General features: G+C 41.3%; 1 protein-coding gene across 1 annotated transcript in view; it reads right to left on the bottom strand.

Moving 5' to 3' along the window:
- The window catches only part of LOC120314877 (protein Shroom2-like), a 306437-nt gene that overhangs the window by 85414 nt on the left and 198628 nt on the right, over positions 1-22395 (bottom strand). The window contains 1 exon segment of the mRNA XM_039358413.1: positions 1095-1226. Within this exon segment, the coding sequence (XP_039214347.1) occupies positions 1095-1226 (132 nt within the window).

Consider the following 22395-nt stretch of genomic DNA (forward strand, 5'->3'; position numbering starts at 1 on the left):
TCATAGTATTTCTGAAAAAGACGCAATATAACAGTAAAAAAATAATTAGAAAAAAAATCCCACAGAGTTCTTAAAGGTTTATTTCTACCTAACTGGTATATCATTGCAGCCTTAGATAGTTGTCAAAATATAAATTAGGAAACAGAATATTTTATTTAATAATATAAACTTAACCAACCAGCATTATAGTGTTAATAATGCTAAATGTATTTCTAAATTCATTACAAATTTGAATATTTTATATTATGGGTTTTTGTGTTGTAATTAAATCATAGTATTATGAATGATTGAAAAAAAATCATATCTTAATTAAGGTACTTCTTTTTTAAGCGCTGGAAGAATTTTCACAGAAATAATTATTACTGTAGACTTTTCAATTATTAAAAAGGCAATGGTATGCAATACCTATTTCTCATCAAGGAAATTACACAGTATATAGAAAAGTAATTACAGATTTATTCTTTTAAAAGATGCCAGAGAAGAATACACATGTATAATTTTAAGAAGGACAGCCTTCTTAATTATACACATGTATAATTTTAAGAGACTGGACAGCCATTTGTCCGAAATGGTGTAGGGTTTCCTGCCCGAGCAGGGGGTTGGACTAGATGACCTCCAAGGTCCCTTCCAACTTTACTATTATTATTATTATTATTATTATTATTATTATTATTATTATTGTTATTGTTATTGTTATTGTTATTGTTATTATTATTATTATAAGGTACCCTGGAACAGCAATTTCTATTTCTTCCATTAAAGGCTGCTGGAAGAAGTTATTTGGTGCAATTAGCTGCCCGGATTTGAAATGATTATAAATTCTGGTACCAGTTGTAGGAAAGAAAAAAAAATCACTAGCCATCACAACTTGCAGGTATTATTTTTCCTTCTTCACAATGAAAAAACATTCTGAATTAATAACTCTTGGGTATATAATTTACTGATCTTTTTAATAACAGAGCTTGCTTTGTACAATAAGCCCAACAGGACAACACAGTACATTGCTGGTAGTTTAAAGTTAATAATAAAATAAGACAAGCAATTATTTTCTTACCATTTGAGCCTGCTGTTTGTACGTTTCAACAAGAACTTACCTTGAATGATACTGAGAGGGCCATGAAGCACAGACATTGGTGGAGGAGAGTTGTGACACAGCTGTTTCAAGTTGATTCTCAGTGAATTTGGTAGCATGCCAGGAATGAGGCCTGCAGGCTAGATTGTTTTTTCTGGAATGAGAAAAGTGAAGCAAATACATTTATTGTATATGGAAATCACACTGTGGAAAACAACCAAAGACGTAGTTCACAGATGCAGTAAAGAGGACTGCATTACAGAACATTTTTTTAAACAAGTCACCTCTTAGAAGAATCCAGCTTTTGTTTTAAATGACACTCCAAAGCAAGCTGAAATATTTTTTTAAGAGCAGGTAAATCAAATTCAAAACAATTAAACCTTGTGTACAAGAAAGAAAGTACAAAAAAAGTACTCAGACATTCCTCTTATTTGAACCTCAGAATAAAATAGGTGTGGTTTGTTAGCTATAGGAAAAGCTAAACTTTGTTACAGATGCAAATGCCTGCTGTTTACAGAATAAAGCATCACCTTGAAAAAGAGAATTTACCCCACATTCTACAGTTGTAAAACCCCACAGCTGAAGACCAGAAGCTTGTCTCTTTGGTTTTATAACCCATTTGCTTTCTTATTCAGGTGTACAAAAAATGTACGAAACAGCAGGCTTGAAGGAGCCTCTTATGCCTTCTTGACTTTTGCTGCTCCAGAGAGTGGGGGAGGGGGTTGAGCCCAGTTGCTTCAAAATTTTACATAACCAGGAATGGATCTCCTAAAGATCCTCAAATCCTATGTAACTTCCTTCATGAAGCTGTCTCCTGTCTACCAATCTAGCAATAATTATTGTGCTGATCACTTCATGATCAAATGATGATGATGATGATGATAATAATGATAATAATAATAATTGATGGAAGGGACCTTGGAGACCTTCTAGTCCAACCCACTGATGCATGAAAAGTCCCAAAGGTGCTTTTCCAAAAGGCAACTGGACTTTGTGTTTTTTCTTTTGAAATCATTACACTTCTCATCCAAGAAGCTTTTCAGAAGAAAAACATTTAAAAAAAAAAATCCAAAAATTGCCTTTGGGAAAAGCACTATTGGGAAACCATGACCTGGATAATTAAGAATCTCCATAGACATTCCACTACAAAAGATTAACTTTTACATTTGCTTATTATTATTTAATGTATAACTCACTCCTCCCCCACAGGAGCTCATAGTGTCCTAGTAATCTCCTTTCATCTTACTTTCAGATCAGCAGCCTTGTGAAATAGGGTAGGCTGAAAAAAAGTGACTTTCTTTATCATGTGAGTTTTCATGGATAAGAATAGACTAAAAACCTGTGTCTCCTGGCCCTTGTTCTATAGCTATCTACTACATCACAATAATTCTAGTGGCTTGTTTATTTGTATGGGATGTAGCCCAGTTATAGAATATTTTATTTCTGGATGAATTTGGGTTAAACTCTTGTATCCCAGGTAAGGCTATAAAGTGAAACATGTCTGCCACTGACAAACAACTGTCAAATGCAAATCTTTCCATGCAGAGGCAAAGCCTCTATCAAACTGTTTATCAAATCATTAGGAAACACCACAAGCTTTCTCTTAAACCCATTCAGGTCTATTAGTTACTCTGGACAAATTTTATTATTTTTATCCTACCTTTATTATTTTTATAAATGTTTATAATATTCCTTCTTCCTCCTATTTTCCCCATATCAACAACCCTGTGAGGTAAGTTGAGCTGAGAGAGAGATTGGCCCAAAGTCACCCAGCTGACTTTCATACCTAAGACAGGACTAAAATTCACTCTCTCCTCTAGCCTGATGCGTTAATGACCAGGGAGGAGGGCAACACCAGGAAGCTGAAAAAAAAAAAAAACCACAGAGTGGTTGTGACTCACAGTCACCTGATTAAATGATAAAGCACTGGTGGTAATGTCTTCCATGTTCAGATCATGTCACTACTTCCCTGAGGGGAAAAAAAAAACCCCACCAGATCTACAGTATGACCTAATGTGCATGTTAGGCCATCAATAACATGGTTAGATTGATGTTTATAATATTCAATTTCATTATTATCTTCAATCAGTTATTGATTTTGTGGGTCTTTCTTATATTAAGTATTTTTTAAAAAAAAATGCCAGGGAATGCTCTACTACATTTTGATCTATAAAGCCTTCCTTACCATTCTTTTCTAGAGAAAAATAATATTGCTACTTAATTTATATTCCTGAACATATTCAGAAGCCTCAAATCATATATTTTCCACAACAGATGCTATTTTGTGAATGCATGCATTTAACAAAAGTCAATCTAAAATGAACATTTAATTCCTATATTGTTAAGACTCTTAATTTGCATAAGCTCAAGGGCACATGCACATACCAAGCTATTATTGTTTTAAATCCCATAGTGCTGCTTTGTTAACCAGAAACAGATGTATGACTTTACTTCACAATGCAATTTATAAGGCAATATAATACCTTGACAGCTTTTTGATATCTTATGTCGAATTTTCTGTGAGACAGAATGGATATTCATGGCTGTGTTCACAGGATCAGATTTCATTTAAATGAATACCATCAAAAAAGGAGTTTTTTTAATAAGGACATTTTTGTTTTGTGACTTAAATGTACATTATTTAAAGGCTAATTTCTTTGAATATCCATTGGAATGTGAAACTGCAAGCAGTAACTTTTTAAAGTTTTAACATAAAACCTTTAACTTAAAGAAAGTTGAAGCAGCAAATTACTTTTCTGATGAAATTACTTTCATTAAGGAATCAACTTTAACTTTCTATAGGTTTTGCACCTCTTTGAGTTGACCAGAAATGGGTAGCAAATAAATATAATGGAACACTGTTATTTAACTACAACTGTTCACAATGAAGTAGCAATAACATTACTGCTATGAAAAAAATAAAGAGCACTTTTTCCTCTAGTCATTTGCATTTTAGAAATACAGCCTTTAGAAATACACTTTGAACTAAGCTAAAGTGATTTATGGTATGAACCTGAAGTTGAAAGGAAGGGAAATTATCGCAACAATGAAATGAGTAAGACAATGAACTGGAACATAAATATAATTTAACTTTAGAAGAGAAGTAAAAAAAGACAGTAACAGCTGGTTTTATGATTCAAAATTAGCCAAAATTAAAGAATAGCAATTGTAAGGGCATCATTCACCCCCTACTGATGAATGGGCCACTTTTTTGAGTAGTATTGCTTAACTTCACTGGAAAGACTAAGGTACACCTGGGTGCATTGTGTGCTGGGAAAGCAAAAAGCAAACACATTGTATATCATTGATTTATACATAGCTTTACCCTTATTTATTTCCTAGGACCAATTTGCACAACAAAGAAAAGTTTGATTGCCAAATATATGCCTTTAAAACAACAAATATGGAGCCTTGATATTTCATTCAGTAATATTAAGAATCTATGACAGCATTAGAAATTAACATAATTTTCATTTGGGGAGATAGTTTTATTAATAAAATAATTTCGCAGAGGATCTGTATATTATAATTGCTATTAAATCAGTATAGATTTATTGACTTCCAGTTTTGTCAGCCGACTAGACGGATGGAAGAAGCCGGAGCTCTGGCTTCTCAGTCCGATTTTACTTTGCCCAGCAACCCTAAAGAGTCAGAAAGTTGCCCTATCATGGCTAGGAAGAAGGAAGGAAGTCTGACTCCGATTCCCTGGCCTCAGACCATGTGGAGGTAGCTATTCTGCCTGGGCAGCTCAGCCAGGCTCCCTGGAGGCTGCTGAACTCCATTTGTGTATTCTGCCTGTGCAGCTCAGCAGGGCTCCCTGGAGGCTGCTGAACTCCATTTGCGTTCGCATCTGAGAATAAAGCCAAATCAGGTAACTTTTGAAGACTAGCTCTCTACCGGACAGAGGAGCTTCAATTAAGCCACAGAACTGCAACTCTCCGCGGACCAGCTGATCTTCGGGAGAGAGTCGCGGAGTTTAAAGGCTCTCCACAGACCAGCTGATCCTTGAGTGATTCGGCTAGTTTCGGAAGAAAAGCCTGCGAGTGCTGTTAGACCTCCGTGGCTCACAGGCTGCCGTAGGAACCGCGGGAGGTTTAAATTTACCTGCGGATCAGCTGGCTAGTGGGAAGCTCTCCTCTTGTGGCTGGAAATTCCTGTGGGAGGGGTGAAATGGAAGGAGAAGGAGTCACACTTGGTGACCGGAAAATGACATCTGCTCTTTGTCTGTTCGGCTACCGGCCGGACGCAAGCCAACCTCGCGGTTGTGCTGCGATTAGCCAATCAGGCAGCAAAAAGGGAAAAGGAAAGCGAACAGCCGTTTGTTTTCTAGCGACCCCCCCCCTTCAAATTAGTCAGAACAACAAGAAATATCAAGAGATACGACCTTATCTTCAGGAGTCAATGAAATTCAGTCTAATCGGGCTCAAGACTAGTTGAGACTGGGGAGGGGAGGTCTCAAGAGGAGAGGCGGAGCAAAATTGGCTGACTAGTCTATGGGTAGAAGATGAGGAAAACCCATTGGTGGATTCTCCACTCGTCATGCTGGAGAATAAAGCCATCTTCTCTCTTGGACAATGCATTTATATGTAATTCTGCTTACACCTGTATAATAATTTCCTAAACAGCCTTTCACTTGCAAAAACGAGCAGTTCATGTGTATAGTCCCATTATAACTCATGCTTTTCTTATATCTGGGTTTGGAAAGGTTATGCTACTTGGGAATTATGGGAGCTGAGGTCAAATACATTTGGAGTACTGTTGTAGAAGACTGATATAAATGCATTGAAGTCAGGCCAATGATAACTGAGATAATACTTAAATAAATAAATAGTATGAAATCACAACTCTGATTTGGATAGTATTATAAGAATTAGCTTGTCCTCATATCCCTTCATGACATGATGTGTACTTTCACAAATCAACTCTATTTCTAAGACAGTGGTTCTTAACCTGTGGGTCAGGACCCCATTTGGGGTCGAACGACCATTTCACGGGGGTCGCCAAACAACGCAGTCCGCCATTTTTTCCCCTTTTCCTTAGCTGCGCTACTCCCTTTTATTCTATTGGCTTTTGAAAGCCAATAGAATAGACTCTCTTGAATAGAGTCTAATTCTATTGGCTTTCAAAAACCAATAGGAATTGTCCAGGCTGTCTCTGCCCTGCTGAGCCCGCCAAAAGTCCCATTCTGCAAACGGTGCTGCACCAGTTGAGTAGACCTCGACTTACGAGCGGTTGAGTAGTCCTCGACTTACGAGTGGTTGGGGGTCGCGGCATTAAAAAGGTTGAGAACCACTGATCTAAGATTTGTTGACACAATGCCAGGAATTATACAGCAATGAAGCCAAATAAATGTTTAAATCCCCATCCTATTGTTTCATTTCTGTTGTATTAATGTCATCTACAATATTAAAAAAATCTGGTCCCTATACAAGTACATTAGATAATAATGGACACACTGCTGAATCCAAATGTAATTCCCTAATGCAGAACAGCATTTAAATCAGTTGGAACAAATAAATAAAATATACACTAGAGGGCACCTAAAGCAAAGGACCAAGTTCTTATAGTTGCAACTTAATATCATTTGGAAACAATTTTGACATTTTAACAATCTACTATTCAATATTGAAGGTTGCAAAATATGCAGTAAAAAAATAAAATAATGAAATATGGAAAGAAACCCCATTTGCAAAACCTAAATCCAAATACTTGGCATTTTTATGTACTCATCAAAGTAAATATAAATTATATCCATTAGGTATAAGAAAAGATATCTGAAGAATTATATCAGTGAGGAATAACTGTAACATAAAAAAATGTTAAAAAAGCAAAATCTAACATTTTGGAAACCAGCAGCATTGGTCATTAACCATGAAATATTTCTTCTGTGAAATGTTGATTCAGTAGATTTATAAAAAGCATATTAGGCAGATGTCATAAAAAGGCAGCTCTTTCCCCCTCCAAATCATTCCTTAATATGAAAATAGTTTCTAACATTTATTAAAATAATTACCATTTCTTTTCACATTTATCGTGCCTTTTTAAAAGACAAATACTGCTAACATTTAGGAAAAAATAATTCCCAACAGGACTGCTAAATCCATGCTTAGTCTTATCCCTATTTGGAGGAAGGACAAGCATAGCTCTACTTTCATTATTCCTAAAGAAGAGTGACAGTACTATGCAAATATTTTGCTACCTAGTCATCACATTTATTTACTGCATAGGAACTACATATGGAGGGAAAATAGAAAAGTGAATGAATCAGAGTTCTGAAGGACCTGGCAGTTGTTATCTCAGAACCATTGCACCCTATCTTTCAAAAATCCTGGAGCACTGGAGAAATACCTGAGGATTGGAAAAGAGCTGATGTGGTTCCCATCTTCAAGAAAGGGGAAAAAAAAACAGACACAGGAAACTACAGACTAATCAGTCTAACATCAATATCTGGGAAGATCCTGGAAAAGATAATAAAAAACAGATCTGCAAACAATTAGAAGCAAACGAAATTATAAGTGATAGCCAGCACGGGTTTGTTAAAAACAGATCATGCCAAACCAATCTTATTTCATTCTTTAATAAAGTGACCAAATTAGTAGACCAGTGAAACGCTATGGACATAATACACTTAGATTTCAGTAAGGTATTCAACAAAGTAGATAACCTACTGGTTGTTAAGCTAGAAAAAGGTGGAATAGACAACATCACTACTAGATGGATTTGTAACTGGCTGACAAACCATAGTCAATGAGTAGTCCTTAATGGTACTACATCTATATGGAGGGAAGTGAGCAGTGGGGTACCACAAGGTTCTGTCTTAGGTCCAGTACTCTTCACCATCTCCATAAATGACTTAGATGAGGAATAGAAGGGGAATTCGTCAAATTTGCAGATGACACTAAACTGGCAGGAATAGCCAACACCCCAGAAGATAAGCTCAGGATTCAAAAAGATCTTGACAAACTTGAACAATGGGCCCTATCTAACAAAATGAGTTTTAATGTGGAGAAAAACAAAATTTTACATTTAGGCAGGAAAAATCAAAGATATAAGTACAGATTAGGTGAAACCTGGCTCAAAAACAGTTGACTGTCAAGGACTTTGGAGTCCTATTGGATGATCATTTGACTATGAGTCAGCAGTGTGCAGCCACTGCCAAAAAAGCTAATGCAATCCTGAAATGTATAAACAGAGGCATAGAATCAAGATCACAAGAAGTATTAATACCACTTTATAAAACCCTAGTGAAACCACAACGGGAATACTGCAACCAATTTTGGTCACCATACTACAAAAAAGATGTTGAGACCTTGGAAAAAGTTCAAAAAAAGCAACTAAGATGGTCAAAGACCTGGAGACTAAAACATATGAAGAATGGCTGCAGGACTTGGGTTTTGCTAGTCTAAAGAAAAGAAGAAATAGGGGTGACATGATGGTAGTATTCCAGTATTTGAGGGGCTGCCACAAAAAAGAGGGGGTCAAATTATTCTCCAAAGCACCAGATGGCAGATCAAGAAACAATGACTGGAAACTGATCAAAGAGAAAAGCAACCTGGAATTAAGGAGAAACTTCCTAATGGTGAGGACAATTAACCAGTGGAACAGCTTGCCTTCAGAAATCATGGGCGCTCAATCACTGGAGGTTTTTAAGAAAGGGCGTTGTCTTATCTGAACGTCTTTTCTCAGCATGAGGAATGTAGAATCCACAAATGGGTTGATTTAGTCTTCTAGCCCAATCAGACCAAACAATCAAAGTTGCCACGCCTCTGCAGGGTCTGACCATGCCCCAGTTTAGAAAGGGTGAAGCAAATGATTGTGTGACGTGATGGCTCTGAACAGCTAACACTAACCTAATTGCTAGTAATGATCAGGGAGGGAATGGATTCTACATTCCTCATGCTGAGAAAAGGCGTTCAGGTAAGACAACACCCCTTCTCCAGCATGTAAAGGAATGTAGAATCCACAAATGGGACATACCAAAGCCCCTATGATCCCATGGGTGGGAAGCAGGTTGGTTAAGTGTCGTTGCTGAAATGGACCACTTGTTGTAAAACCCGATGGCCAAAAGCGGCCTCTGTGGAAGCAAACTTGTCAAGTTTGTAGTGGCGAATGAATGGTGAAGGGGACAACCACGTAGCCAATTTACAGATGTCCTCTATGGATGCCTGAGTCTGCCACGCCGCCAACGTGGAAGTGCTATGAGTAGAGTGCGCTGTCAGGTGGCTTGGGACAAGTAAAGAGTAAGCCTGGTAAGATTGAGAGATACAGGCCTTGATCCACCTGGCTATAGTAGAGGAGGAAACCTTCTGTCCCTTGGAAGCTGAGTGGAAAGAGACAAACAATGCCTCCAATTTGCGAAAGGAAGCTGTCCTCTTAATGTAATGATGCAATGCCCTACGTACATCTAGGTAATGCCACTGCTTTTCTAGTGTGTGAGAAGGATTGGGACAAAAGTTTGGTAGTACAATGTCCTGAGCCCGGTGAAACAGTGTATTCACCTTGGGAATGAATGAGGGATCTAACCTCATCACCACTCTGTCCTGATAAAAGGTACACAGGTCTTCCCTAACTGAAAGAGCAGCCAGCTCTGACACGCGCCTCGCCGACGTGATGGCTACTAGGAAGGCCACCTTGTGGGACAAAATGTGAAGAGGACAAGACCTTATAGGTTCAAAGGGAGACCTAGTGAGTACCTGCAGAACCCGAGGTAGTTCCCAAGATGGATACCTGTGTACTACCAGAGGTCTGGTGTTGGAGACTCCTTTCATAAAGGACCGGACCCTGGGATGATGGGACAATGGAGTGGCGTTGGCACAGGTGAACACCGTGGAAAGAGCGGCCAGCTGTCTATGCAAGCTGTTGGGCGCTAAGCCCTTATCCACGCCATCCATGAGGTATTCAAGAATCACTGGAATAGTGACAGAAGAAATAGACAAACCCTTATAGGTACACCAGTCACAGAAGTTTTTCCAAGTGGCATCATAGATCCGGTTCATCGCCAGCCTTCTGGAAGCTTGGATCATAGCTATCACCCTTGAAGAGTAAGATCCACACATCAGGAACTGGCGCTCAGATGCTAGGTGGCTAGTTGTAGCCACTGCGGGTCTGGGTGGCGTATGGCCCCCTGCGTTAGAATTATCCTCTCTGGAGGGATTTGCCAAGGGGGTGGCTACGGCAAGGTTCACGAGATCCGTGAACCATGGACACCTCGGCCAATATGGGGCCACAAGAATTAGCTCCGCCCATTCCTGTAACAGCTTCCTGATGACGGCCGGGATCAAGGGAAGGGGTGGAAATGCATATAGAAGGCCCGCCAGCCAAGGTCTGCGGAGGGCGTCTGCTCCCTCCGAACCCTGGGATGGGTGCTGAGATAGAAACCAGGGAAGCTGGGCATTCATCGGGGATGCAAACAGGTCAACTTTGGGCCGACCAAAAGGGTGAGTTATCTCCCGAAAGAGAGGGGAATGTAGACGCCACTCCGAATGATCTATCGTAGATAGACTCAGAAAATCCGCCTGGTCGTTTTCCACCCCTGACATGTGTTCCGCCTTTAGGGACAACAGATTCTGTTCTGCCCATGACCCCAGACATTGGGCCTCGGACATTAGAATCCACGATCGAGTGCCACCCTGCCTGTTGACATGGGCCTTTGCCGCCACGTTATCTGTCAGAACCAGCACGTGGCGGCCCGCCAACTTCTTGTGGAAATGGCGAAGTGCTAGGTGTATGGCTCTGAGCTCTAACCAATTGATATTTTTCTTGAGATCCCGTTGGGACCACCGCCCCTGGGCGAATTGGGATTGCAGATGTGCCCCCCATCCAAACAGACTGGCGTCTGTGGTCAAGGTTACCTGAATCTGAACAGGGATCCTTTGGACAATGCTGGGGACAACCACCAGATGAGGGACGTGAGTGTCTGTGGTGGGACTTGCACCCTCTGTGGAAAACATGCTACACCCCATTTCTGGTAAGGGAGTAGAAACCACTGCATTGTCTCGTATGAAGCCTGGCCCAGGGCACTATGGCAATACATGAAATCAGTTTCCCTAACAGCTGTGACAGTAGGAGCAGGGTTACACGTTTCTCCTTGTGCACCCTGGTGACCATCGTACGTATGCTGAGTTGACGCTCCTGAGACAGGAAAACTCGGCACTGGTTGGTGTCTATTATTGTGCCTAAGTGGAGCAAACGGTTTGCTGGGATCAGATGGCTCTTTGGAAGTTGATCATAAATCCATGATCCTGGAGTGTCTTGATCGTCAGTGCCATGTCTGATCGGGCGTTCAGTGCCGAGGACAATTGGATTAGGATATTGTCCAAGTAGCACTGAACACGGACTGGTACCAACCTGAGCTGTGCGGCGAGAACTGACAGGATTTTGGTGAAAACTCTTGGAGATAACGATAGGCCAAATGGCAGGGCCCTGTATTGATAGTGATGGTTGGAATACCTGAATCTGAGAAAATGCCTGTGATTTGGATGTATGGGAACGTGCAGGTAAGCTTCTGTCAGATCTATGGATGTAAGAAAGTCCCCTGGCCGAATACTGCCCAGAATAGAATGAAGAGTTTGCATCTTGAATTTTTGGTAAATTAGGTACCGATTTAGAGCCTTGAGGTCTAGGATCGCCCTCCATCCTCCCGAGGCCTTTGGTACCACGAATAGGATGGAGTAGAAACCTAGTCCCCATTGATCTGGGGGTACCCGCTCTATTGCCTCTATGCTTAACAGATGACGACTGGCCTCCTCCATGTGACCTTGTTTCACGGGATTTTGGGATAGGGGGCAGGAGATGAAGCGCCGAGGGGGGAGTGTGAGGAACTCCAGAGACAATCTGTCTCTGATAGTGGTTAGAACCCAATTGTCCATGGTGGTGCTTTCCCATTTGTGGAAGTATAGTGCCAGTCTTCCGCCAATGGGGGGAATCTGCCTCATAAATCCATGATCCTGGAGTGTCTTGATCGTCAGTGCCACGTCTGATCGGGCGTTCAGTGCCGAGGACGATTGGATTAGGATATCGTCCAAATAGCACTGAACGCAGACTGGTACCAACCTGAGCTGTGCGGCGAGAACTGCCAGGATTTTTGTGAAAACCCTTGGAGCTAACGATAGGCCGAATGGCAGGGCCCTGTATTGATAGTGATGGTTGGAATACCTGAATCTGAGAAAACGCCTGTGATTTGGATGTATGGGAACATGCAGGTAAGCTTCTGTCAGATCTATGGATGTAAGAAAGTCCCCTGGCCGAATACTGCCCAGAATAGAATGAAGAGTTTGCATCTTGAATTTTTGGTAAATTAGGTACCGATTTAGAGCCTTGAGGTCTAGGATCGCCCTCCATCCTCCCAAGGCCTTTGGTACCATGAATAGGATGGAGTAGAAACCTAGTCCCCATTGATCTGGGGGTACCCGCTCTATTGCCTCTATGCTTAACAGATGACGACTGGCCTCCTCCATGAGACCTTGTTTCACGGGATTTTGGGATAGGGAGCAGGAGATGAAGTTCCGAGGGGGGAGTGTGAGGAACTCCAGAGACAGTTCGTCTCTGATAGTGGTTAGAACCCAATTGTCCGTGGTGGTGCTTTCCCATTTGTGGAAGTATAGTGCCAGTCTTTCGCCAATGGGGGGAATCTGCCTCAAGTCACTTTGACTTTCGGAAAGGACGACCTCCTCTGCCGCGAAAGGACCGCTTAGACTGAAATTGTGGCTTTGGCTTGTCTCTTAGCCAGACCGGTCTGATGAGTGGTCCGGCCCTGCTTGAAAGGGCCGATACCCACTCCAGGTAGTTCGGTCTGAGCCAGACTTAAACGACGGACGCCGCTTGTATGGAGAAAAACGTCTGCCCATTTTTTTGACAATATGAGCTAGTACCTTCAACTTTTCTTTGTTTTCAGTCAGGTAAGGAGTGAGAGCCTCTCCAAAAAGATGACCCTTTTGATATGGTGCCACAGCTACTCTCCATTTGTGCCTGGTATCGGCCTTCCAATTTTTTAGCCAGAACAACTGGCGTGTAGCCATGTTGGAAGTTATGGCCCGAGCCGAATATTTGGCTGACTGCAGAGACACATCCGCCATGTATTCCAGTGTGGCCCTTAGTTTAGTGACATCCTGGTGAACCCTTACTTCATCTGGGGATATTCTGGCCTGTAATTCCCTGAGCCAGATTAATGCGATTCTGGTGAAGAAGGAGTTAGATGTTGAGGCTCTTATAGCCCAAGCCGATGCCTGATGGGTCCTTTTAAGGGAAATCTCAGACTTCTTGTCCTCAGCCTTAAGGGCTCCAACATATCTCCTGGGATTTTGGTGCCTGACAGTATGGAGGCGAGAGCCTCGTCTACACCCGGAACTTCGAGGACATCGTTGAGGGAAGGGACCGTATCTAAGAGCTTACGATCTAATCCCCCAAGAGCAGAGAAACTTCCAGGAGATCCCAACTGATCCTGAATGGATTTGAGAAACATGGGGGGACAAGGTATCTGTAGGTTCTTCTTGACTGGTTCCAGAAACAGTAGGTCAGAACTCTGTCCAGAGTCCTGATCGGTCGTCTGTGGTTTCACCGGTTCAATTTTTCCGGTGACATAGGCCTTTTGTAAAAGAGAATAGAAGGAATTTGGATTCAACACCCCTACCATAGGAGTGGCCTCCACCTGAATGTCTTCCCCGTCTGACCACATGCCTTCTTCTGGAATCTGTGCGGAATAATCCGATATCTCGCTCCCTTCAGATTGAGGTGGAAAACCGTGATCTGAGATCACATACTCCCTGGGATGCATAGTTTCCGTGGGCATAGTGGGGTTTGACGGTCCTTGGACCTCAATGGCCCTCTCTGAAGCCGCCATTGCCTGAGCCACTGCCTGTGAGATCATGGCTTGGAGCTGGACAGTAAATGAAGGACGTTCGGGACCCTGAAGACCCGCCGCCGTCGGCGTGAAAGATGCTGATGGGATTGGGGGAGGGACAACTGTAGTAACCTCCCCCTGAGACTCACAAGACACTGAGGAAGGTCCTGGCTCAGCAGCTGGAATTGAATCTTGGACCTGTAATCTCAATTCTCGGTCAAAGAGGGACAGATGGTCCCGTTCATATCCCAGCAAAGAACCCTGGTCCAGGGTCTGCTCAGGAGACCAAGCCCATGTAAAAGGGGAAGGCCGGTGCTCCCCTGATGTGGATGCAAGAGGAAGGGAGGGGATAAGCTGCATCTCTCCTGCCTGTCGCTGGGCTTTGGAGAATTGTCGCTCCAGCACCTTATGTCTGCTATCTGCTTGCTTGTCATCGGCCTTAGAGGTCCGTTTGACCTTGGCCTTGGCTTTTGCAGGTGTATCCTGACTGGATGGCTTGCGTTTTACATTTCCACTGGAGGTGGAAGCCTGTGAAACAGTGTTATCCGCCATATTGAAATAAACAATAGGAAAGAAACAACAGGTGTTCACCAGGAGATCCCTGGATCGGGCCTATACTGCAGTAGAAGAAAAGGCAGGTTTTCACCAGGAGATCCCTGGATCAGTCCTGTTCTGCAGGAGAAGAAAGGGCAGGTTTTCACCAGGAGATCCCTGGATCGGCCCTTGGTCTGCAGGAGAAAGGAAGGCCATGGCCCACCTGGGTGGTAAAGGCCTACATGAGGATCTGTGAGGTCCGGCCCGCCATTAAGCACGGAGTCACTATGCGATATAAGCCGTGCTACGCTCAGGGGCTGTCCTCCCCGTTCAATTTTTCAGGCCCACTATAATAGAGAGACAATTTGGCCAAAAAAAGTATCAAATGTCAATTAAAGATAAGTCTATATATGAATATAGATATATATCTTTTTATTTTAATTCTGTTTTATTTTAATTAATTTTCAAATTTTTTTGACCCTCGTGTCTCACTTAGTGACGGCTAGGACAGTAAGTGCCGACCACTATGCAGACAGCGGAAAACAGGCAAGGCAAGCAGCAGTCCAATCTGTTGGCACTGGATATTTGAAAGGTACTGGTAAGTCACACAGTCTGGAATATTACCAGATAAAATGGAGTGAGAGACTCAAGGTATTTTCCCTATGTCCACTAGGTAACCTAAGATGGCGCCTATTAAGCAGCTGAAGCACGAGGTAATGAAGATCTAAAAGAGTGTAATTAGAACTCCTATTCCCCCCACCACATAGGGAGAATCACCAAATAAGTAAGTTGCTTTGTGACTGAAAAGGCTGTAATTAGGTCAAAGCAGTCAATTTAATGTGTGCGATCGGGTGGAGCCCAAAATGGTGGCCGCAACGATCTAATGAGAGATAAAACAAGCCGAGAGAAAAGATCCTCTTATTCAAGTAATCTGGTAATAAGTTCTTTTAGTCAAACACTTCACCTATGGGTTTTTTGGGTAATTTACAGCTGATAATCAACAGTAACGAGGAAGTACTTGAGTAATGTGAGGATCGAGCCTTCTAGAAGCTCAAAATGGCACCCGCAGGTTGTTTGAATTGGTAATGAACCCAGGAAGGTGAATTGAGAGTTTTCAGCCGAAAACTAGTAGTTTAAAGCTTGCATTCACAGCAAAGATCCTGGGAGGGGGTGGGGGGTGGATTGTAATGAGGAGGCAGCTGTCTGTAATGAACTGTCTGCCTCTGAAAAACTCAACGGAGAAGGGAATTGATTAAAGAGAGAAGAAATGGTGCAGCACTGAGCCCAGAGCTGAACCAACCCCCCCCCCAAAGAAGGAAAAAAAGGGTAGAGAATCCACAAATGGCAATAACTACCTTTCTGAATCTAAATTGGGAGCCAAATTCTCACGTCTCTTCAGGGCTGAGACCAAACGAAACTGGGGCATGGTCAGACCCTTCAGAGGAGTGGCAACTTTGATTGTTTGGTCTGATTGGGCTAGAAGACTAAATCAACCCATTTGTGGATTCTACATTCCTTTACATGCTGGAGAAGAGACTGGACAGTCAACTCCCTAGCCAGTCTGTAATCTGCTGGAATTTTATCTCTGCATTATCCTTATCAAATGCTTATTTATTTTGCATGATTTAAATGATCAAAAGATTAACATTTATCCACAAATATTATATATGTTTTATCATTTACACTGTACACCAGAGACTAAAGCCTGTGTTTTAATTGATGTAAACTGCTTTCAGAAGACAACAGCACCTGAAATGTAGAGGGAAAATCTGTCAAACAAATAAAGGAAATGTGGAATGCTGATCAGCAGATTGTTTTCTATAATAAACATGTTTTTTTTCATGTAATATCCATGTATATAAATACATTTATGATGAAAAAGTGCCCATACACTATAAAAGGCAACAGCTGAGAATCCAAAATTAAGCTTATTTTGTACTGATTCATCTTGACTTTCCCATTAACTTCCTCTGAACAAGTATGACTTAACCACATTTAATAGATCCTTACTCAAATAAATGTGCATTCCAGTATTATTTATTTTTCAGTTTAATGAAACAATATATCTCCTACATATATGCCAGGGGTCCTCAAACTACAGCCTATGGACTGGATGCAGCCTGCTTTGTCTTTTTATCCGGCCCGCCGGGCGAATGTTGGTGGTATAGTGCAGGGCTTTTCAAGTTTAGTGCCTGGCAGGTGGTACACGACCCCTAGCCAAGTGTAGCGGGGAGAGAATGAGCTAAAGCGGCGCTGCACAGGCCTGAAGAAGATCACCTGAAGCTGCAGGGCTCGGCAGAAGCCCCAGGATCTGTGCAGGCAGCTCCATGCTGATTGGAGCTTCCGGCGCACCCGGAAGAGAAAAGGAAGAGGAAGGCAGAGAGAGGAGAAGCTATAAAAGGAGCAGGTTTTGGCAGGAGAGGGAGAGAGAAAAAACACATGGAAAAGAGAAAGAATAGAAGAGGCTTTTGTTAGCAAAGTGGTGAGGAGAATGAGCGAGCAAGAGGAGCCATTCCAAGTGATGGAAGAGTGAGCAAGCAAGCAAGCGGCCTTTGGAAGTGAGTGGGGGAGAGACCAAGCGAGAGGCCTTTGAAAGAGACGGAGGAGTGGGAGAGAGACCATGCGAGAGGCCTTTGAAAGAGGGGTGAGAAGGGTGAGAGAAAAAGGGACAAAGGGTGAGAGAAAAAGGGAAAAGTGAGGGGGAGTAGGGGAAAAGAAAAGAAAAGGCATTGACTTCTGACTTCCTCTGTTGCTGTAGAAGGAAGCATTAACAATGAACCTCAACTTTTTACTTTTCCATAATATTATAATCATTTTTTTTTCAAACTATAGTCTGGCCCCCCAACAATCTGAGGGACAATGAACTGGCCCCATTTAAAAAGTCTGAGGACCCCTGACATACGCCATACCAGTCATAAATATCTTTTGTACCCCAAACCTCCATAAACAAGAGGAATCTTACATTATTGTTTTCTTGCAGAACAGAGATATTTCTAAGGTGAATTAATCAGTTTCCCAACCAGTGCACATATTCCTACCTCCTTACCTATGTACAAAATGGGAAGCTTGCAATTTCTAGCAATCTCCTTATTTTTAAAAAATCCAAATGTGCATACTTGTGTACTAGGACTTTAAATGAAGACACATCCTATTATAGCAATTGCCTTTATCCTGTCCTCACTTCAGTTGGCTTTCATTTTATTTATGTGACATATTTTTATGAAGGTTCATATTTAAAATTTTATTTATTTACAAAATGTATTTACCGTCCATATCCAATGACTCTGGGCAGCTTATAACATAAAAGTATTGAAGCATTAAAAACATTAAAATCATCAAAATAATAATGAAATGCAGCAGCAATAGGAAAGATACTGTATCATAACTTGACAAGAATTGGTACATTCCAATGACACTCTGACTCACCCTAATTTTGCTCTGTTTGATGAAGTTGCTTGGATGAGTAACAAAATGTCTCAGATTAACAAACTTTGGTCCAGTTGCCATGTTTGAACCTTTAGATACTTTGGCCTGGATGATTGAATCTTCATTGACACAAAGGTACTGTATAATACTTCCTATAAAACTTTAAGAAGTGGTTCTAAAGGGTCCTTAGTGCTCTCTAGTTTGGTTGTTTTGTTCCAGATGTTTCATTACCTAAACTAGGTAATATAATCAGACTAGCATTGATGATGTTACCTAGTTTGGGTAATGAAACATCTGCAACAAAACAACCAAGCTCAGAGAGTACCAAGGACCCTTCACTTCAACACTGAGCTATAAATATTCTTTTATTGATATATGATTTTTTAGCAACCCACAAAAAAGACTGATATACTGCTTTTATGTTAGCAATGAGGCAAGAAATTTAGCAAGTTTTTAAAAATTGTCATAATAGAAGTATATGTGTTATCAACATGTACATTTAATTGATAAAAGAATAAATCCACAAGTGCTGTCAAGGTCATTTAATAAGTACTAAATCAGGTTCTGCTTCACTAACATATACAAATCAAGTTAGTTGTTTTAACAATTAGAGCAAACTGCAATTACACACATTAATTAGCTTATTTTGGTGTTCTTTTGATACAATTACAAGCACAAAACAAACACTGGATATGCGGAAAAACTTCAAAACTGTGTGTGGAGGGAGAGGAAGGTTACATATTTTTTACATGAATAGCATTTCCTACAATGTTTTCAAAAGAGCAAACAACATATTTTCTCCAGCAGATCCAAAGCAATAAATTAAAGAATACTGTATACACTGTATATTTGATTGTCTATTGCACTATTTTGTTAGAATAAAAATTAAACTGTTAAAAAGAAGTTCAACACCACACAAAACTTCCATTTTATTCCTATATTCATATATTTAACCTAGTCAACATGCCTCCTAAAAGCCTTAACTCAGCCTATCATGGATTTTGAGAGTAAATATCTCAGAAGTGCTGCACGCAGTAAGAGATTATCAATTCTAGATCTAAGATTTTAAGGATTGGATGAGTACTTAAAACTATTTTTAACACAGGAGGCGAAAACTTACTTATTTTTACTGGAAATTAGTTTAAACAAAGCACTATAAGCAGGACAGAAAAGTAATATCTTCACTATTTCAGTAACTCTGCATATCCAAAGCTCGCTATATGGTTGAATATAGACTACAGTTTAAAAATTTATGAAAAGATTCTGACTAATGCTCAGAACTTCAAAAAGAAAAAGCATTTTGCCCCCAGGAGTCACCCTGGAAAATAAAAACAAATATGTTAATTTGGTTGCTTCTCTCATTCGAGCACTTAGGAAGGAATTCTCAATATATTCCTCAGCATAATGAGGAAAAAGAGAGCAACTCACTGGTACCTTCTGATTTGGGTCAAATTTGTTTCTGCTATCTGATGATTTCATTGATTGCAGTATCAAATTAAATGACCAAGTAGCCTAAGAAATTCTAATGCTGTTCTGTTTCAAAGTATATCTAAACCAGTGGTTCTCAACCTTTTTAATGCCGCGACCCCCCAACCGGTCGTAAGTCGAGGACTACTCAACTGGCCGTAAGTCGAGGACTACTCAACCGGTCGTAAGTCGAGGACTACTCAACTGGTGCAGCACCGTTTGCAGAATGGGACTTTTGGCGGGCTCAGCAGGGCAGAGACACCCTGGACAATTTCTATTGGCTTTTGAAAGCCAATAGAATTAGACTCTATTCAAGAGAGTCTATTCTATTGGCTTTCAAAAGCCAATAGAATAAAAGCGAGTAGCACAGCTAAGGAAAAGGGGGAAAAAAATGGCAGACTGCATTGTTTGGCGACCCCCGTGAAATGGTCATTCGACCCCAAACGGGGTCCTGACCCACAGGTTGAGAACCACTGATCTAAACAATAGATATAAATAATGGCAAATTATACTGGCAATTTTTTTAGCCTGTCCAAAACTCCACAGCAGCACAGCAAGATGAGTTACTAAAATGTATAGATATACTAAAGGTAGCCCTCAATTTAGGATCGGTCACCTAGCAACTGTTTGAAGTTACAACAAATCTCCCTGGGAATACTTAGAACTGGATTCGAATTTCCAATGGTTGCCCCATGATCATGTGATCACATTTTGGGTGCTTGGCAACTGTGTCACATTTATAGCTGTTTGCAGGGTCATATGACCACATTTTGCAACATTTTTGCAAAAAGCCAACAGCATTTACTTCTGGTAAACCCATGCCTGTAACAAATCATTGGTTTTGCTTAATGACTGCAGTGATTTGCTTAACAAGGTGATAAAATTGAATTGGCCACGTTGGTGACCCAATTTACAACCATGATAGGCAGGCTGCATTATGATTATAATCTGAGGACTACTTGTAATAAATTTGCTAACAAAGCAAAAAAAACCCAGACCCAATATTTAAAGGTAATCATGATTCATGTAATCATTCAGAAATAGCAAACAATCATAACTACATGGAGAAGATGTATCTTTATGGTTGAGTAATGAGATATCCCACAGAATGTTTAAAAGAACTGAAATAAATATATAATAAAAGATTCTGTGCAGCTTAGGGCAGGGCTTTTCAACCTTTTCACCTATTGTACCACTTTTAGGATATGGCAATATCCGAGTACCAGCAGTCGCCTAGCAAGGTGTCAAAAACCTGACCAAAAAAAAAAAAAAGGGAAAAGGAAAAAAGTGATAAAGTACAGGTAGTCCTCGACTTACAACAGTTCCCTTAGTGACTGTTTGAAGTTACAATGGCACTGAAAAAAGTGACTTATGACCATTTTTTACAATTATGACTGTTTCAGCGTCCCCAGGATCAAATGATTTACATTCGAATGCTTGGCAACTGATTCATATTTATGACGGTCACAGTGCCCCAGGGTCATGTGATCTCCTTTTGCAACCTTCTGACAAGCAAAGTCAATGGTGAAACCAGATTCACTTAATAACCTTTTATATCGGGGTGTCAAACTCAGTTTCATTGAGGTCCACATTAGCATTGTGGTTATCGTCAGGGAGGGGGAATCCTTCCTTTTTCCCTCCCTCCTTCTCATTCCTGCCTGCCTGCTTGCCTGCGCTCAGCAGAAGTGCCAGGATCAGCGCCTGGAAGAAAGATAATTAAATCCACCCACCAAATCATCTTTTCACAGCCTTGGGACTATGCAAAATGTGGCTCTTTGGAAACTCAGCCTCTACAAAATCTTTTGTTTTGTTTTGTTTTTACATGTCAGCCACTGTTAAGGCTCTCTGGAAGCTTCATTCTTCAATGCATCTGGCCAATATTTCAGAATACACCCCCAAAACTCTTAAAGAAACACAATGCATCATGTCAGTTGTAGGACAAATAACATGAGTAAGCATTTTATTTCCTTCCTGGATACAATTCCTGCAGCTGCAGAAAAAGCAGCAAAAATAGAAAAAAGAGAGAATGTGCATTTCATTAATGTAGAACAAAGGAACAGTGAGTGACTCAGACTTAAAGTGAAAAAATAGGCTAAAAATAAAAATAAAAAAGTTGACACTGAGCAAAGCAAGCTGCCAGAAAGTGGATTTTATTACAGAAGCCAGACAGAGAAGTGATTCAGCAATGACTTCTGGATTAGCTAGTAAAAATCACCTAAATACATGGTACAATTTATATTTTTTCCTATTTTAAGTTTTGATGAGATTTGTAAGAAGTTTGTTCAGCTCATTCCTCTCCCCCGCTACCACTTCTAGGATGGTTGCGTACCACCTACCAGGTACCAATGTACCACAGGTGGTACGCGTAATTTCCTAGCTTGTTTTTTTCCCTGTCAGCAGGATTGATTAATCCTATCACTCAGGGAAGGAAATAACTTGTTGATGAAGTTGGCAACTTCTGGTTCCCGTTGCTTTGCTTTGCCCCAGATTTGAGGAATATGGAAGCCTGATCCCCCCTCCCGTCCCCTTCTTCACGAAGGAAAGTGCTGGAATCCGGCGCTGATCCTGGCGCTTCTGCTGAGCCCTGACAGCCTGCAGCTTCAGCCATCTCTCGCTCAGGCTTGTGCGGTGCTGCCGCTGGTTCAGCTCATTCCCCTCCCCCGCTACTACTTCTAGGATGGTTGTGTACCACCTGCCAAGTGCCAATGTACCACAGGTGGTACAAGTAATTTCCTAGCTTGGTTTTTTTCACTGTCAGCAGGATTGATTAATCCTATCACCCAGGGAAGGAAATAATTTGTTGATAAAGTTTATGTGTGTCTAGGTTAATCTTGTCACAGGTGCTGGTGTGTGTCTGGGGTTAATCCTGTTATTGGTTTCTATGTGTGTATAGGGCAGTGGTGGCGAACCTATGGCACGGGTGCCAGAGGCAGCACTCAGAGCCCTCTCTGTGGGAACACAGTCTCCCCAGCCCCACCTCCTCTCATAGCCCCCTCCTCACCAGCAGCCCCCCTGGAGGAGAGTCACCCCTGGGCATGGCCCATGCGAAGCAGCGCAG

The sequence above is a fragment of the Crotalus tigris genome, unplaced genomic scaffold (genome assembly GCF_016545835.1).
Source record: "Crotalus tigris isolate CLP2741 ecotype Arizona unplaced genomic scaffold, ASM1654583v1 scf7180000019016.1132606, whole genome shotgun sequence".
In the NCBI taxonomy this organism is placed as follows: domain Eukaryota; kingdom Metazoa; phylum Chordata; class Lepidosauria; order Squamata; family Viperidae; genus Crotalus; species Crotalus tigris.